This window comes from Pelophylax lessonae, assembly GCF_965119305.1.
Source record: "Pelophylax lessonae genome assembly, chromosome: 8".
NCBI lineage: Eukaryota > Metazoa > Chordata > Amphibia > Anura > Ranidae > Pelophylax > Pelophylax lessonae.
Window position 1 is genome coordinate 9,914,698 of NC_138775.1, and position 20,326 is coordinate 9,935,023.

A 20,326-nucleotide genomic window follows, 5' to 3' on the forward strand; every position below is an offset into this window, starting at 1 on the left:
TGATCCTAACATTAACCCTAATACCAACACTGACCCTAATATTAACACTTACACTAATACTTACTCTAATACTAACACTTACCCTAATACTAACACTGAACCTAATGCTAACACTGACCCTAATACTAACAATGACACTAACACTGACCCTAATACTAACACTGACCCTAATACTAACACCAATACTTACACTGACCCTAATACTAACACTAACCCTAATACTAACACTGACCCTAACACTAACACTAACCCTAATACCAACACTGACCCTAATACTAACACTTACACTAATACTAACTCTAATACTAACACTTACCCTAACACTAACCCTAATACGGATCCCTTATACTCTAACGGTACCAAAAAGGAGGACTGTACACAAATATAAATATAAAAAGTATCAACGTTTATTACACAACAAAAAATGTTAAAAAAAAAAGAACCATATCTGTCATACAGTATACCAAGCAGGCTAACAATCACTGTTTCTATGCTGCATACTCCAAGAGGTTGACGCGTTTCGCATTTAATTGCTTCATCGGGACCGCTTCTTCAGGACCTAGGTAACTTGGCAGCACAGATAATTGTCCGAAATAACACAGAAAAAACACGTAGTATTTATCAACTTTACACACAGTGTGTGTGTGTGTGTGTGTAGATAGATAGATAGATAGATAGATAGATAGATAGATAGATAGATAGATAGATAGATAGATAGATAGATAGATAGATAGATAGATAGATAGATAGATAGATAGATAGATTAAATAATTATTTTATTATTTTATGTTTAATATAAATAATATACAGTATATACATTTTAATTAAATATTTATAAATTCAATATATATTATATATATATATATATATATATATATATATATATATATATATATATATATATATATATATATATTTATATATATATATATATATATATCTTTCATATTTATTATATAAATATTTTTTATTAAATATATCTTCTGACAAGTTCCTGATTGCCTCTAACTGACCTCTAGCACATCCCTCCAGTGAGACACTTGTCATTCCACTTTCTGAGACAGATTAGGAGTGGAATTATGTTGAAGAGCCTTCATAGGAATTTCTATTTCCAGAGACTTATCAGCAGTGAACACATTTACAGAGGAAGTGTTCTGAGAAGGGAAATGTTACCACATGGGCGACTTTCACTCCTCAGCCTCTTTCAGCCTATAATGGCAGCCGCTATAATTCCATCCATCACATATTGTATTTTCTTTATAATTCTACATACAGTTATGAAAGTTCTTGTCACATAAAAACATTTTTTTTTTCGATGTAATCGCCCCTCACAGATTGTAAGCTCTTGTGACAAGGGCTCTTCTTTCGGTTTGTAGTGCCGTTCAGTCTTGGCATATTTTTCTGGATAAAAATAGCGCCTCTCCTGCCTCAGTCATGTTTCTGTGCTATAAATATCGCCGGTGCGAAGTGCCGCCTTACCGGCCAAGTGATGGAGCCGATGCAAGTTGTTTTTTGTTTACTTGTGTTTTGCTGCTGCAGGACGGGATTCCGGTCTATAAATTGGAAACGCTACTCTCAGTTCCTGAAATAAATTCTGTCTGTGTTGCACACGGGAACCAGAGAGATTTTGTCATACCTGTAATGCAGGCTACATAAAATGAGGAGGAGGAGAAAGTCGTTATCCAGAACAGTACAGACAGTTAAGCCTCGTACACACACAACGATTATCGGCCGACCGATCGCCGTCTTTTGTCCAGTGTTGTTGTGTTGGTTGAAATGTGCTCTGGACTGCACACGAATTTTCTCGGCCAACAAAAACCAACTTCAGGAGTGATGTCATGTGCTGGTTAACTTTCCGTGTGTTTTTTCTTCTCTGAGCATGCCCAGTCTTGCTCATCTGAATTTTGTCTGCCGAAATCTGTACTGACTGACGGAAAATCGGCCGTTCTGTTGATGGCCAACAAAAATTTTATAGCCTGCACACCAGATTTTGTTCGGCCGAAAAGTCGGAGTCGGTTGTCGGAAGCATCATACTAACAAGCCGACAATCGGCCGATCGGACGTTGGCCAAAAATTCACGGCCAACAATCGTTGCGTGTGTACGAGGCTTTACTGTGTCTTGTAAAACATCCACCAATCATACAATCAGTATCTCATTGTTATAAAACAATAAAAAGTGGAGTGCTAATAAAACATTACATATAAACAAACATATGTAATAAAGTGAAAACCAAGCTTGAAAAGTCCCAAGTGATATAAACATAAATTCAGCATAAATTAATTAGTCCCAAGTGTCTATGGTGCAAAAAAAGGAGTGTTCAAAATGCAGTAAGTGATTGAAGTGCATGTGGAATCCCAACACCCACAGAGAGTAATATATGCGCTCACCAGAAGTACAGGACCCAAAATACCATATAGTACTTGGGTCAAAACAGCTTGGATGGTGTATGGTGGTTATCCAGATCGGAGTGATGTCATCAGGTATTCCAATGTAATCCAATTCATAGGTTGAACTGGATGGACTTGTGTCTTTTTTCAGCCTCACTAACTATGTAACTATGTAATGTAGCTTTACAGCCGGTATATACACAAGGATGGCTCCAATTCAGAGATGGGTTGGTGTATTACTAGAAGTATTAAGATACTGTGCATCTGAGCAGTATAAAATTTGCCAGCAGTTATAATCAGGGATAATAGGTCTAACTGGTGTATGCATAACTTGTATCTATGGGGATAGGGGGTACAGTAAACCAGTGATGGCTGGTGCATATGGGGCGCAGGGGCACCGCCCCCCATATCCAATGCGTCTGGCCCCTAATCTACATGTGGGGCACCGGGCGCAGAGCACTGCGCCCCGAGCCCAACCAGGTGTGTGACAATAGACTCCGTGGTCCGGTGGGGGGGGGGTCAGGCAGAATGTTCTCTGCAGACAGGAAAAAACACTGAAAATGTATTCTTAAATGTTTTAAAGCAGACCCAAGATGCCAAGGGCAGCTCATCCTATTCCTTACCCCAGGCCCACACATTTGCAGCAATTTCTTTTTTTTGGAGAGCAATTTTTTTTTAACAACTGCCCTCTCTAACTTCATCAATCCTTGCCTAGGAAACGATGAAGTCAGTCTGGCCTGTCAATCCCACTCGCACTGTGTGGCCTGGTTTGGTCCGGGGGGGGGGGGGGGGTATGGTGCGTGCGGTCGCACCCCCTGACCCATGGAGCACCACCTGCCACTGCAGTAAACGTTAGTTATGTAATGGTGGCCATACAGTATACCAGAAATCGGCCGAAATTCGGTCATTTAGACAGTTCGTTCGTTTCTCTGCAAGTTAATGGGCACAAATCAGTAATCAGTTGTGTTGTTTTTGAGCCAAAAAAAAAAAAATGAAGGACAAGTTTGGAAATTTTCTGCCGAATGAATGATGAATTGAAAGGTTCATGTGTTTCTCATCCAAACTGTTTCCACTAGGTATATGTGAAAAAACTAACAAAAAACGGAATTATTTATGTCCATTGAAGGATTTATCGGTCATTATATGATGGCACGCTCATTTCCTCTCACGACCGAGTGTTTGTTTTTTGAAAATTAGTTTGAATGATTTTTTGTATAGTGTATGGCCAGCATTACATGAGGTAGTTTAGGTACACAATGTTCTTGCATTTTGGGCTTTTCTCTTTCAGATGATGCAGTAGTATGCTGCAAACAAAAGGCAGCTTAAAGAACAGATGGATAAGCCACTCCCCTCCCTGGCTTATCTCAAAGCCCCCTTATTGTCCCTATAAGTCTGTTGGCCATCGCTCAGAAGCCATGCTGTGTATAATGGTTTTTAAAAAAAAAAAAAATCTCCAGGTGAAAATATATACAAAAATGTTTCAGGATCGTAAATCTCAAACCTGCAGGATTTGTCTCAAACCCATAGAAAGGGTGAAGCTGAACCTCATACCTACAGCGGTGCTGCACTGTACATTGTACTGCTGGAGAGGAGCTCAGTGACTGCTCAGATACTACATTGTACGCTTCCCTGTAGAAATGAATAGAAAATCCACAGAAATTATAAAAGAAAGAAGAATCTAATTAGGGTTGATTGGGGAAAACTAAGAGTTAATATACGGTTACCAAGCAACACATTTTAATAAAAGTAAAAAACAATTTTTTTTTAACTTGTCAGGTTGCTTTACCTGACATCTGATGCAGATAGAAGCTCATTCCTTGGATCTGCAGATAAATGATACAGAATAGATACAAAATAAACAATGTTACTTTACATCCCTCTCTCTATCTCCTGTCTGATCAATGTTTACAAACAATGTTACTTTGTATCTCTCTATCTCCCGGCTGATCAATGTTTATAAACAATGTTACTTTGTATCTCTCTATCTCCCGGCTGATCAATGTTTATAAACAATGTTACTTTGTATCTCTCTATCTCCTGTCTGATCAATGTTTATAAACAATGTGGACTCCACAAGCTCAGTGGGGATTGCTCCGTTGATCCCCTCTGAGCAGGTGGATGACAGGTCCTGCTCTCCTCTATGGGGAGATTGGATGAAAACGGACAGCATGTCCGTTTTTAACCGATCTTATCCGATCCAACCCGCTGGACAGATGATGAACATATCACCATCGGATCTTGTCGGATCGGATGCCAGACGGGGGTGTCAGCGGACACATCTCCGCTGACATCCGCCTCTCCATAGAAGAGAATGGGTGGCCGATCAGGTCAACCTAAAAAATGGACAGGCGGACCTGATCGGTCCGATCGTGTGATAGGGGCCTATTTCTTGTCTGATCAATGTTAATAAACAATTTATATTTGTATCTCTCTCCTGTCTGATCAATGTTTATAAACAATGGTACTTTGTATCTCTCCATCTCCTGTCTGATCAATGTTTATAAACAATGCTACTTTGTATCTCTCTATCTCCTGTCTGATCAATGTTTATAAACAATGCTACTTTTTATCTCTCTATCTCCTGTCTGATCAATCTGATCAATGTTTATAAACAATGTTACTTTGTATCTCTCTATCTCCTGTCTGATCAATGTTTATAAACAATGTTACTTTGTATCTCTCTATCGCCTGTCTGATCAATGTTTATAAACAATGTTACTTTGTATCTCTCTATCTCCTGTCTGATCAATCTGATCAATGTTTATGAACAATGTTACTTTGTATCTCTCTATCTCCTGTCTGATCAATCTGATCAATGTTTATAAACAATGTTACTATGTATCTCTCTATCTCCTGTCTGATCAATGTTTATAAACAATGTTACTTTGTATCTCTCTATCGCCTGTCTGATCAATGTTTATAAACAATGTTACTTTGTATCTCTCTATCTCCTGTCTGATCAATGTTTATAAACAATGCTACTTTTTATCTCTCTGGCTCGGTTCACACTTATGCGATGCGGGAAGGCTGCGAATTCGCAGCCTGTTCTCGCATCGCAAACGCACCCATATGCGATACGCTGGGGGTGTCAATGTAATCTTAACGACACCCCCAGTTTGATCGCATATCGCAGTGCGATCTTGCAGTTCGCACAGAATCGGATCGCACAAGTGTGAACCGCTGTGCAATCCGATCCTGATGCGGCTGCAAAAAAGGGTCCTGTGCGTGTTTGCTGGGGGCGCGGTGCGAATTTAGCCATACAAAGTGTATGGCTAAACTCGCATCGCACAGCCGATCGCATGTAATGAAGGAGCAGTGCGCTCCGACATTACATGCGATCGCCGCAGCCGCATCAGTGTGAATCGGCACTCTATCTCCCATCTGATCAATGTTTATAAACAATGTTACTTTGTATCTCTCTATCTCCTGTCCGAGCAATGTTTATAAACAATGTTACTTTGTATCTCTCTATCTCCTGTCTGATCAATGTTTATAAACAATGTTACTTTGTATCTCTCTATCTCCCGTCTGATCAATGTTTATAAACAATGTGGACTCCACAAGCTCAGTGGGGATTGCTCCGTTGATCCCCTCTGAGCAGGTGGATGACAGGTCCTGCTCTCCTCTCTGGGGAGAACGGATGAAAACGGACAGCATGTCCGTTTTTAACTGATCCCATCCAATCCGACCCGCTGGACAGATCGTGAACATTTCACCATCCGTCTGTTTTCAGTGGATCTTGTCGGATCGGATGCCCGACGGGTGTCAGCGGACACATCTCCGCTGACATCCGCCTCTCCATAGAGGAGAATGGGTGGCCGATCAGGTCCACCTGAAAAACAGACAGGGCCTACTACATCCTCTGTGTGCACCTCAATGAAGTTTCTCTGTGTAGTACATCGAGTGTCCACAACCAGTTAATGAACGATTAGACATCGTCCTTAGACGACCCCCATACACGGGTCTAGCCTGAGAATGGACAAACTTTATAAACTTGTCCAATTGTTATTCTCTGATGTGACATTCACACACATACAGCCATGGATGAGTGAGTGGTCCGGACTGTCCACACCAAGCTCTGATTTCTGGCCGTTCATGGTCAGTCGCAGACATATGACATGTAGACGGTGTCTGTACTTTCTCTATCACATTTGCTTACTGGCCCGACTTTATCAGATTAGCAGCTTGAGCCGATGGCTTAATCATTATCCGTTGATGGAGAAGGGGGGTGGGGGAGTCACCTTCCTATAAGTGGAAAATGAATTAGTTGCTGTAGACGTTCGTATCATTGGAAATTTTTTATTACTGCTCTCAGTAATTAAACCTGCGCCCCTCTGGGCGCTCACATATGATTAAAAGCAGATTAGGAAACCAGGAGGACCAGGAATCTGCTGAACTGCAGTGCAGGTGCCAGAGTGCCACAAGCAGGTTTGACCAGTTCTGCTGAGCTGCTGTGTGACCTGACTTCCAGGGACAGTCCCGGAACCTAGAAATCTGTCCCTGGATACAGCTGGGATTTTGAGTACTGACAAAGCGGACAAAATTCTATAAACCAAACTTCCACATCTGCAGCGCTTCCTGCAGAGTATTTCAGGAGACTAGAGTTATAGAGGAAGGAGCAGAGTCCTCCAGCATTGCAGAGTATTTCAGGAGAGGAGAGTTATAGAGGAAGGGGCAGAGTCCTCCAGCAGTGCAGAGTATTTCAGGTCAGGAGATTTATAGAGGAAGGAGCAGAGTCCTCCAGCAGAGCAGAGTATTTCAGGATAGGAGAGTTATAGAGGAAGGATCAGATTCCCCCAGCATTGCAGAGTATTTCAGGGGAGGAGAGTTATAGAGGAAGGAGCAGAGTCCTCCAGCAGTGCAGAGTATTTCAGGAGAGGAGAGTTAGAGGAAGGAGCAGAGTCCTCCAGCAGAGCAGAGTATTTCAGGAGAGGAGAGTTATAGAGGAAGGAGCAGAGTCCTCCAGCAATGCAGAGTATTTCAGGAGAGGAGAGTTATAGAGGAAGGAGCAGAGTCCTCCAGCAGTGCAGAGTATTTCAGGAGAGGAGAGTTAGAGGAAGGAGCAGAGTCCTCCAGCAGAGCAGAGTATTTCAGGAGAGGAGAGTTATAGAGGAAGGAGCAGAGTCCTCCAGCAATGCAGAGTATTTCAGGAGAGGAGAGTTATAGAGGAAGGAGCAGAGTCCTCCAGCAGAGCAGAGTATTTCAGGAGAGGAGTGTTATAGAGGAAGGAGCAGAGTCCTCCAGCATTGCAGAGTATTTCAGGAGAGGAGAGTTATAGGGGAAGGAGCAGAGTCATCCAGCAGTGCAGAGTATTTCAGGAGAGGAGAGTTATAGAGGAAGGCGCAGAGTCCTCCAGCAGTGCAGAGTATTTCAGGAGAGGAGAGTTATAGAGGAAGGAGCAGAGTCCTCCAGCAGTGCAGAGTATTTCAGGAGAGGAGAGTTATAGAGGAAGGAGCAGAGTCCTCCAGCAGTGCAGAGTATTTCAGGAGAGGAGAGTTATAGAGGAAGGAGCAGAGTCCTCCAGCAGTGCAGAGTATCTCAGGAGAGGAGAGTTATAGAGGAAGGAGCAGAGTCCTCCAGCAGTGCAGAGTATCTCAGGAGAGGAGAGTTATAGAGGAAGGAGCAGAGTTCTCCAGCAGTGCAGAGTATTTCAGGAGAGTTATAGAGGAAGGAGCAGAGTCCTCCAGCAGTGCAGAGTATCTCAGGAGAGGAGAGTTATAGAGGAAGGAGCAGAGTCCCCCAGCAGTGCAGAGTATATCAGGAGAGGAGAGTTATAGAGGAAGGAGCAGAGTCCTCCAGCAGTGCAGAGTATTTCAGGAGAGGAGAGTTATAGAGGAAGGAGCAGAGACCTCCAGCAGTGCAGAGTATCTCAGGAGAGGAGAGTTATAGAGGAAGGAGCAGAGTCCTCCAGCAGTGCAGAGTATCTCAGGAGAGGAGAGTTATAGAGGAAGGAGCAGAGTCCTCCAGCAGTGCAGAGTATCTCAGGAGAGGAGAGTTATAGAGGAAGGAGCAGAGTCCTCCAGCAGTGCAGAGTATTTCAGGAGAGGAGAATTATAGAGGAAGGAGCAGAGTCCTCCAGCAGTGCAGAGTATTTCAGTAGTAGATGTTTGTTCCCACACTCTTCCCTATTATTGCTCTTTATCTTCTCCTTTGATATATCCACAATTTACAATAACAGCAGCTATAAAAATATCTCCTGCAATTTTCTACATAGCAACAGCGTGAGAGCGGATGAAATCAAAGCAGCCTGGGGGGAGGTGGAGGGGGGGGGGGGAGGCTGTGAATATGAAGGCCGCGATGTGATGCGCGGTTTGGTGCCGTCTTTTTGTCCTTACAATGTTTTCCTCTCTCTGCAGCGCGGCGCTCACCCTGACCCGCACAATAATAGACATAAACAAATCTTTCTGTCTGCGGTCCATTTTCTTGTCCTTGTTGGATCGCTCACAAGGCCGCTGAATGGAACGATCGTTTATGTAGCATTAGAGGATAGATATGGAAACTTTCTATAGAACTTATCAGGATTGAACGATATGAAGAGCACCTGTCAGAGGAGAGATATGACCGCCATCGCTGTCGCTGACCTGTTCTGGAAAGGTGCAAAACCCCAAAACTTTTCCCTTTATTCTTCTCTAACCACCCCAACACCGGAAACTTTCACCCCCTTCCTGCCCAGGCCAATGTTCAGCTTTCAGCGCTGTCACACTTTGAATGACAATTGCGCGGTCATGCTTCACTGTACCCATATAAAATTTTATCATTTTTTTGAGACACATTGAGCTTTTCTTATGGTGGTATTTAATCACCTCCGGGGTTTTTATTTTTTGCTGAAGAAACAAAAAAGACTGAAAAATTTGAAAAAAAAAAAGTTTCCCTATTTTACTCCCAAAAGAAAATTTTGGGAGTCATTTTTCTTCTTCACTGATATGCGATGGTGAGGCTGCACTGATGGGCACTGATAGGTTGCATTGATGGGCACTGATAGGCTGCACTGGTGGTCATTGATGAGGCTGCATTGATGGGCACTGATGAGGCTGCACTGGTGAGGTGCCACTGATAAGCTGAACTGATGGGCAATGATAGGTTGCATTGATGGGCACTGATAGGTTGCATTGATGGGCACTGATAGGCTGCACTGGTGGTCATTGATGAGGCTGCACTGATGGGCACTGATGTGACCAAACTGCTGAGGCTTCACTGATGGGCACTGATGAGGAGGCACTGATGAGGCTGCACTGGTGAGGTACCACTGATGAGCACTGATAAGCTGAACTGATGGGCAATGATAGGTTGCAGTGATGGGCACTGATAGGTTTGCATTGATGGGCACTGATAGACTGCACTGGTGGTCATTGATGAGGCTGCACTGATGGGCACTGATGTGACAAAACTGATGAGGCTACACTGATGGGCACTGATAAGCTGAACTGATGGGCAATGATAGGTTGCATTGATGGGCACTGATAGGTTGCATTGATGGGCACTGATAGGCTGCACTGGTGGTCATTGATGAGGCTGCACTGATGGGCACTGATGTGACCAAACTGATGAGGCTACACTGATGGGCACTGATGAGGAGGCACTGATGAGGCTGCACTGGTGAGGTGCCACTGATGAGCACTGATAAGCTGAACTGATGGGCAATGATAGGTTGCATTGATGGGCGCTGATAGGTTGAATTGATGGGCACTGATAGGCTGCACTGGGGGGGCATTGAAGTGGCTGCACTGCTGGGCACTGATGAGGCTGCACTGACGCGGTGCCACTGATGAGCGCTGATAAGCTGAACTGATGGGCAATGATAGGCAGCACTGATGGGCACTGATAGGCTGCACTGGTGAGCATTGATGAGGCTGCACTGATGTGACTGCACTGATAAGGAGGCACTGATGAGGTGGCACTGATTGGCAATGATAAGCTGAACTGATGGGCACTGATAGGTGGCACTGATGGGCACTGATAAGCTACATTGATGGGCACTGATTGGCACTAATAATCAGGGCACTGATTATCAGTGTAAACAATGTACTGACAGTCTTGCCGGTTAACGCCTCTCCTTTCCTTACACAGACACAGCGTGGAAATAAAGGAATGCCGATAACCAGCATGTCTGTTTCATTTGTGACTCACACACTCCCCCTCCCAGACACTGCAGCTCACAGAGGGAGGGCTCAAGCCAGAAAGGGAGTGCTGCTAATCCTGGGAGCAGTGGGCAGGGCTGGGTGCAACATCTTCTCCACCCACTGTATTGCAAGCAGGCCCAGCCTACAAGAGAGTGACAACTCCGCTCTAAATTTGGGAGTAGTGTCAACCCATCAAAGGACGCTGAATAGGGTAGTCTCCCCCTGCAGGTGTTTGTGGGTCATTGCAGGGAGACTAAGAAAACTGTAAATGCAGATGGAATAGAGGAGGAGATGCCCAGTAGTCCCTTACACACATCTTGTCCTAGGGTGACAACCCTGCTGCTCCAGAGATACAGTACAGTGAGTGAGCAGTGTCACTGGCAGGATCATGAGTCCTGACAAATAGCACCACTCCAGGCAACCTCTAGACCAGGGGTCCTCAAACTACAGACCGCCATTTACCCGGCCCACCCATTAGGGCCGGTCCTACCATGGGGCCCCGCTCCCGAAAGCCTCCTCCACTGCTGTCATCAGTAAACAGTGGAGAGGAGAGGGCAGCTTAGCTCAGAACAGAGGGCAGGAGGAGGAGGAGCTGCCCAAATTAACTTCTGAAGTTAAACCGCAGGTGATTGGTTGCTAGGGCACAGGGTGGTTCTAAGCAACCAATCACCAGCTTGTTAACATGGAAAGTCACTCTGCTGGCTCCTGCTCCCAGCCTCTGTCCAGAACTGCGCTGCTTTCTTCTCTCAGCTGTGAGGTAGGATACTGGTATAGGGGAAAGGGGGGCAGAGGACACCACTGTGTGTGTGTGTGGGGGGGGGGGGGGTGATGTGAAGGGGCAGAGCCACCCCCTTAGCAGTGTCCTCTAGCAACCTTCACTTTAACCCACACCCCCTGATCCTTGCGTTCTGAGCCTAACGCACTCCTGAACCTTGCGTTCTGAGCCTAACGCACTCCTGATCCCTGCATTCTGAGCCTAATGCACTCCTGATCCCTGCATTCTGAGCCCAACGCACTCCTGAACCCTGCATTCTGAGCGTAACATACTTCTGAACCCTGGATTCTGAGCATAAGACACTCCTGAACCCTGCATTCTAAGCCCAGCACACACTTTAACCCTGCATTCTGAGCCTAACGCAGTCTTGAACCCTGCATTCTGAGCCTAATGCACTCTTGAACCCTGCATTCTGAGTCTAACACATTTTTGAACCCTGCATTCTGAGCGTTACACACTCCCAAACCCTACATTCTGAGCGTAACGCACTCCCGAACCCTACATTCTGAGCCTAACACACTCGTAAAACCCTGCACTCTGAGCCTAACACACTCCCGAACCCTGCATTCTGAGCCTAACACACTCCCGAACCCTGCATTCTGAGCGTAACATACTCCCAAACCCTGCATTCTGAGCCTAACACACTCCCAAACCCTGCATTCTGAGCCTAACACACTCCCGAACCCTGCATTCTGAGCATAACACACTCCCGAACCCTGCATTCTGAGCGTAACACACTCCCAAACCCTGCATTCTGAGCATAACACACTCCCAAACCCTGCATTCTGAGCATAACACACTCCCGAACCCTGCATTCTGAGCGTAACACACTCCCAAACCCTGCATTCTGAGCCTAACACACTCCCGAACCCTGCATTCTGAGCCTAACACACTCCCGAACCCTGCATTCTGAGCGTAACACACTCCAGTACCCTGCATTCTGAGCATAACACACTCCTGAACCCTGCATTCTGAGCCTAACACACTCCCGAACCCTGCATTCTGAGCCTAACACACTCCCGAACCCTGCATTCTGAGCGTAACGCACTCCCGAACCCTGTATTCTGAGCCTAACACACTCCCGAACCCTGCATTCTGAGCCTAACACACTCCCGAACCCTGCATTCTGAGCGCAACACACTCCTGAACCCTGCATTCTGAGCGCAACACACTCCCGAACCCCTCATTCTGAGCGTAACACACTCCCAAACCCTGCATTCTGAGCGTAACACACTCCCGAACCCGGCATTCTGAGCGTAACACACTCCCAAACCCTGCATTCTGAGCCTAACACACTCCCGAACCCTGCATTCTGAGCCTAACACACTCCCGAACCCTGCATTCTGAGCCTAACACACTCCCGAACCCTGCATTCTGAGCCTAACACACTCCCGAACCCTGCACTCTGAGCATAACACACTCCCGAATCCTGCATTCTGAGCCTAACACACTCCCGAACCCTGCATTCTGAGCGCAACACACTCCTGAACCCTGCATTCTGAGCGCAACACACTCCCGAACCCCTCATTCTGAGCGTAACACACTCCCAAACCCTGCATTCTGAGCGTAACACACTCCCGAACCCGGCATTCTGAGCGTAACACACTCCCAAACCCTGCATTCTGAGCCTAACACACTCCCGAACCCTGCATTCTGAGCCTAACACACTCCCGAACCCTGCATTCTGAGCGTAACACACTCCAGTACCCTGCATTCTGAGCCTAACACACTCCCGAACCCTGCATTCTGAGCCTAACACACTCCCGAACCCTGCATTCTGAGCATAACACACTCCCGAACCCTGCACTCTGAGCATAACACACTCCCGAATCATACATTCTGAGCCTAACACACTCCCGAACCCTGCATTCTGAGCCTAACACACTCCCGAACCCTGCACTCTGAGCATAACACACTTCCGAATCCTACATTCTGAGCCTAACACACTCCCAAACCCTGCATTCTGAGCCTAACACACTCCCGAACCCTGCATTCTGAGCATAACACACTCCAGTACCCTGCATTCTGAGCCTAACACACTCCCGAACCCTGCATTCTGAGCCTAACACACTCCCGAACCCTGCATTCTGAGCCTAACACCCTCCCGAACCCTGCACTCTGAGCATAACACACTCCCGAATCCTACATTCTGAGCCTAACACACTCCCAAACCCTGCATTCTGAGCCTAACACACTCCCGAACCCTGCATCCTGAGCCTAACACACTCCCGAACCCTGCATTCTGAGCGTAACACACTCCCGTACCCTGCATTCTGAGCATAACACACTCCTGAACCCTGCATTCTGAGCGCAACACACTCCCGAACCCTGCATTCTGAGCGTAACACACTCCCCAACCCTGCATTCTGAGCGTAACACACTCCCGAACCCTGCATTCTGAGCGTAACACACTCCCAAACCCTGCATTCTGAGCCTAACACACTCCCGAACCCTGCATTCTGAGCGTAACACACTCCAGTACCCTGCATTCTGAGCCTAACACACTCCCGAACCCTGCATTCTGAGCATAACACACTCCCGAACCCTGCACTCTGAGCATAACACACTCCCGAATCCTACATTCTGAGCCTAACACACTCCCAAACCCTGCATTCTGAGCGTAACACACTCCTGAACCCTGCACTCTGAGCGTAATGCACTCCAGATCCCAGCATTCTGATTGCAACACACTCCTGATCCATGCATTCTAAATGCAATGCACTCCTAAACCCTGCATTCCGAGTGCAATGCACTCATGATGAACCCTTCATTCTTCATAATAAAATATGTGCAGTGTGCATAGGAATTTGTTCATATTTTTTTCAAACTATAGCCCGCCCCCCCCAACAGTCTGAGGGACAGTGAACTTGCTCCCTGTTTAAAAAGTTTGAGGACCCCTCCTCTAGATAGTCAACCGGCCACAGGTGCTCGGCCTCCAGAGATCTGCCTCCTTCCCCATCCCCCTCCACAGTACATGCAAAATTCAGGCAGCACACTGCCGTTTTTTTCTGACTCGTGATAAACTTTATTGGCACCAGGCAAAGAAGCAAGCAAGCAAAGCCATCCAGACATATCCATCTGCATCTGATGTGACTTCTGACACATTTTGCACACAAATTTCAACCTATGACTTAGCCTGAACTGTGGCTGAGACGCATTAGAGGTGGAGTCACGGTGGGTAGAGACCTTGCTTGCATGCCTGGTGCCAATAAAGTTTATTGCGACTGCGGTGAAAAACAGTGGAGATTGAGTTTTGCATGGCAGGATCACAGGCTGTAAATAAAATGAACCCGAAAACAAACAAGAAAAAGAATGCAGCCGCCTTATTTAAGGACTGGTAGAGCCGGTTCACACTACTCCGACTTGTCAGGCGACTTGGTCGCCTGCCAAGTAGCTCCCAATGCTGTGCAATGGAACTGTTCTAATCAGAGCGACTCAAGTCGCTCCGACTTAGAAAAAGGTTCCTGCACTATTCTTTGGCGAAGTCGGAGCGACTTGCATTGACTTCTATGATGAGAAGTCGTTTGCAAGCCGCGGTGAAGTCATGCTGCACGGGCGACTTCAAAGTCGCCCGAAGTCGGGGCGACTTTGAGTCGGATTACTGTGAACCGGCTCGTAAGGTGCAATATGTTACATTGTTTCTCTTGGATTTAGATACATTTTTACTAGTTAGTGGGTCACTGACCTGAGTTGAGTCTTTTTAATGTTTTAGATACAAAAAATGTATCAGCTTAATATAAATACTATCATTTTGCAGTGGAGTACGAGGGGTGCAGGGGGTACAGTCCACTCTGGGTGCGCACCTGCTGGGGGTGCTGCGGGCCACCTGCCATTTCTTTTTTGTGTTGTATGGTTCTGCATGGGGGTGTCTATGCTGAGAGGTCCTTACTAGGGAGCAGGGCTCCTGATAAGGCAGTATAGCCAAGCCCTTCTGTAGTGGGCCCGGGCACCATAAGTTTAAAAGGGGGGCCCAGGCACCTCCTGGGCAGGAGGGCCACCTCTACAGTCTTATTGCAGTCACCGATCCTCTTCTGTCTCCCACTGCAGCGCTGCCAGCTTCTCCTCCTCTCCCTTTTTTCAGATACACTTCAAGTGATTGGTTCTAGCACATGCGCCCCTTCATTCTGCTGTCCAGGCCCCCCTGTCTGCCCCTTTTCTCCGCAGCACTGCCGGCTTACCTCCTCTCCCTCCGACAGCTGCTGAATGAACACAGTGAGTGATAGGTACAAATTACACATGTGTCCATTCATCTCTGAAGCATAGTATACTTAGTTTACTATGCTTCGGTATGTGAATGAGCAGGAAGCCTCAGAGTGCTTCCTTTTAATTATTCTGTGCAGCTTATGCTGTAGAGAAAGGGACTGTCCTCAGTCACTTTCGGCCTGGGGGCCCTGTCAGGTAGGCTGCATGGGGCCCCTTGATTTCTAACAGCAACCCTGCTGGGGAGGGGGGGTTGTCTGTACTGAGGGGTCTGTAACTAGGGGAAAGGGGGATTTTCTACTACTGAGGGGTCTGTACTGGGAAGCAAGGGGTGATGTCTGGGTCTGTACTGGGGGACAGGGAATGGGGGGTGTGACTATACTGAAGGGGCTGTAGTGGAGGAGAGGAAATGGGGGGTGACTATACTGAGGGGTCTGTACTGGGGGAAAGGGAATGGGGGGGTGACTATACTGAGGGGGCTGTACTGGAGGAGAGGGAATGGGAGGTGACTATACTGAGGGGTCTGTACTGGGGGACAGGGAATGGGGGGTGACTATACTGAGGGGTCTGTACTGGGAGACAGGGAATGGGGGGTTACTATACCGAAGGGGGTGTACTGGGGGACAGGGAATGGGAGGTGACTATACTGAGGGGTCTGTACTGGGGGACATGGAATGGGGGGTGACTATACTGAGGGGTCTGTACTGGGGGACAGGAAATGGGGGGTTGACTATCCTGAGGGGTCTGTACTGGGGACAGGGAATAGGGGGTGACTATACTGAGGGGCCTGTACTGGGGGACAGGGAATGGGGGGTGACTATACTGAGGGGTCTGTACTGGGGGACAGGGAATGGGAGGTGACTATACTGAGGGGTCTGTACTGGGGGATAGGAAATGGGGGGGGGGGGGGTGACTATACTGAGGGGCCTGTACTGGGGGACAGGGAATGGGGGGTGACTATACTGAGGGGTCTGTAGTGGGGGACAGGAAATGGGGGGGTGACTATACTGAGGGGTCTGTACTGGGGGACAGGGAATGGGGGGTGACTATACTGAGGGGTCTGTACTGGGTGACAGGAAATGGGGGGGTGACTATACTGAGGGGTCTGTACTGGGGGACAGGGAATGGGGGGTGACTATACTGAGGGGTCTGTACTGGGGGACAGGGAATGGGGGGTGACTATACTGAGGGGTCTGTACTGGGGGACAGGGAATGGGGGGTGACTATACTGAGGGGCCTGTACTGGGGGACAGGGAATGGGGGGTGACTATACTGAGGGGTCTGTACTGGGGGACAGGGAATGGGGGGTGACTATACTGAGGGGTCTGTACTGGGGGACAGGGAATGGGAGGTGACTATACTGAGGGGTCTGTACTGGGGGACAGGAAATGGGGGGGGGGGGTGACTATACTGAGGGGTCTGTACTGCGGGACAGGGAATGGGGGGGGTGACTATACTGAGGGGTCTGTACTGGGGGAAGGGAATGGGGGGTGACTATACTGAGGGGTCTGTACAGGGGGAAATGGAATGGGGGGGGGGTGATTGCACGTCTATGTTGGACAATATTTCACTATATTGATGCACTTTTTAATATTATTTTAATATTGTTATATTCTGATTATACAGTCATTTAGTATTCACATAGCGCAGCATTTATTGTGTATTGATTTAGTTAGCACATGAGTGGGATTGGGAACAATGCTAGCAGCTTAAATTCACTTAATTTCATAGATAGTAGCTCGCAGGATCAATATATTTAAATGGTTCAGCAAAGCATGATTCTCTTTCCTGCTCCATAATCACCTCTCTCCTCCTCTCTTCTCCATCCAGATTCTGCATGACAGCCCCAAGGCTCGGCGGGAGGTGGAGTACCACACCAGAGCATCAGGGGGGCCGCATATCGTGGGGGTCCTGGACGTGTATGAGAACATCCATCGTGGCAAGAGATGCCTGCTCATCGTAATGGAGTGGTAGGTCAGACAAGGGTTCTCCTCCTTCCATCTACTAAATGACACATCAGAGAGGGCCGAGCAGCTGACTCTCTTATCAGGAAAGGATGTGGGGTCTCTATCAGGTACCAGACTCCAATCTGCACATTATGATAATCAGTTTATGGCGGAGGACAGGAGTTGGCGCCGTCACTAACTGCATTTATTCTGCAGCATCGAGTTCATCATGAAGTCTTTATTGGATTTTGGAATAATGATAAAGGCTGGAAAAGGGAGGGGCGGAGTCAGGTTTGGGGGTATATCACATAAACAGGCCTGGACTGGCCATTTGGGCACTCGGGCATATGACAAGACACTAACTCCTTTACCACAGCTAATGTAGTGATCTCACCCCCCTCCCTCTCTCTCTCTCTCACCTTTTAACCCCTCTTTCTCTCTCCCCTCTCTCTTTTGCCTCCTCTCTCTCAGCCCCCCCCCCTCTCTCTCTCTTACCCCCTCTCTCTCACCTCCTCTCTATCAGCCCCTCTCCCCCCTCTCTCTCCCACCCTCTCCCTTTCCCTCTCTCTCGTCTCTCTTCCCTCTCTCTCTCTCTTCTCTCTTTCCTCTCTCTCTCTCACTTCTCTTTCTCCCCCCTCTCTCTCTCCCCCTCTCTCTCAGCCCATCTCCCCCCTCTCTCTCTCAGCCCATCTCCCCCCTCTCTATCTCACCCCTCTCTTTCCCCCATCAATCTTCCCTCCCTCACTCTCTCTCTCCCCTCTTTCTCCCCCCTCTCTTTCCTCCTTTCTCTCTCCCCCCTTTCTCTCCCCCCTCTCTCTCTCACCCCTCACTCCCCTCTCTCTCTCTCCCCCCCCTTCTCTCTTACCCCCTCTCTCTTTATCTCATCCCCTCTCTCTCACTCCCCCTCTCTCTCTCTTTCACCATCTCTATCTCTAACCCCCTCTCTCACTCTCTCTTTCCCCCACTCTTTCTCTATCTACCCCTCTCTCTCATCTCTCTCTCACCCCCTTCTCCCCCTCTCACTACCTCTCTCCCTCTCTCTCTCGCTCTCTTTCTCTCTCTCTCCCCCAGTCTCGCTCACCACCCCTCTTTCCCCCCCCCCTCTCTCTCTCTCTCTCTCTCTCTCTTTCTCACCTAATTTTGTCTCACCCCTTTCTCTCTCCCTCTTTCTCTATCACCCCCCCCCTCTCTCTCTCTCTCCTCCCTCTCCTCCCTTTCTCTCTCCTTCCTCTTTCCTTAGCTCTCTTTCTTTTCCCCCTCTCTCTTTCCTCCCTCCCTCCCTCTCTCTCTCTCCTCCCTATCTCTCACCCACTCTATTTCTCACCCTCTCTGTCTCTCACCCCTTCTCTTTGTCTCACCCCTCTTTCTCTTGTTTCCCTCTCTCTCACCCCCCTCTCTCTCTCACCCCCCTCTCTTTCTCAACCCCCCCCCCACTCCCTTCTCTCTCTCACCCCCCCCACTCTCTCTCACCCATCCCCCCTCTCTACACAAGGCAATTCATCTCTCAGTCATCAGGCATCTTTACTGCATGTAACCAGCTGGCGAAAACCACACCCAATGCTAACCGCGGCACGCGCAGCGTGACACGTTTTTTCTCTGATCTACGGCCCAAATCATGATCTCGCACACAGGCCCACTGCTTTTATAAAATGCCCCAGGTGGCGTCCTAAAAGATGTCTGCCACATGGCAGCCATCATTAAACTTGGAAGTGCCCAGCGGCTTCTACAGAAAGAAGCCGGGAACTTCCATGCAGGCTATGGGGCGCACAGGGGATCCATGAACTCTGATTGCCTGGGGGCTCCATAAGTTGTCAGTCCGCCCCTGCACATAAGGCTCAGCTCACCAATCTAACACACCAGGATAAGGATATAACAGTTTTCTCCATTGAGGGACACAGCATTGATGATAATAGTCAACCTACGGTTATACTGCCACCTACAGGAGAAATGTACATTAGACATATAGAACACTGAAGGCCAGCCCCCTTGAGGCTACAACCCCTCCCATCCCACCCCGGCTTTGTGTCTGCCTCTGCAGATGCTAGTTTTGGTTGAAAAGTTCTGCAAGTGGCTATTTAACCCTTTTAATGCCTGAACAAAAAACAAACCTTGAATTAGAACTATCGGCAAAACTTTTTTTTTTTTCAGTTTGGATAGAGAGGGTTCTAACCACTATAATTTTTTTCTGCCATTTGTGTCCCATTGCAGAGATTTCCCTTCACTTCCTGTCTCATAGCCAAAGAGGAAGTGAGAGGAAATCCCTGCAAATTAAGGGAATTCCTTAGGGACCCCCGGGTCACCAGAACTAGTGTCCCCATTGGAAGAATTCCCCTGTATTACTTTTCTGGGGACAAATCAAAATTTGTGATTTTCTTTTACTTTCAATTTCATTTTCAATGATAATGTCATACAGGACAAATAGAGAGGGTGAATCTCCATAACGGGGGTACAGACAGTAATAAAAACTGACAGGGGTTCAAACCCCGCTCCAATCAAAAACTAAAAAAAAAAAAAAAAAAACTTTTGCCTTTAGTTATACTTTAATGCCTTCAATTTTGACATGTGTTCGTAAAACACTACATATATTTGCAACTACTTAAGGGCAAATTTATAAAAATTTGCATAGCACGTCACCAAGTGAGTTTATGTATATTTGTTCTGTGCGAATGGGGGAAAATAAATAAATAAATAAATAAATAAATAAATGTTCTCATTTATTTAAAATAAAAATACCACCTTTGGCCACCAGATGGCGCTAAGTACTTTCCTTTCAAACTAAGTGACATCTAGTGGCCAAATGCAGTATTTTCTGTTGTAAATCAATGAAAAACATTTTTGCCTCATTTGCACAGAAAGAAAATACATGCATTTTCACTGGGTGCAAGGTTTTTATAAAT

General features: G+C 47.2%; 1 protein-coding gene across 1 annotated transcript in view; it reads left to right on the forward strand.

Annotated features, from left to right (window-relative positions):
- The window catches only part of MAPKAPK3 (MAPK activated protein kinase 3), a 73,183-nt gene that overhangs the window by 33,825 nt on the left and 19,032 nt on the right, over window positions 1-20,326 (forward strand). The window contains exon 2 of the mRNA XM_082265834.1: window positions 17,314-17,453. Coding sequence (XP_082121960.1) covers window positions 17,314-17,453 — 140 coding nt within the window. The remainder of the gene's footprint in view (window positions 1-17,313; window positions 17,454-20,326) is intronic.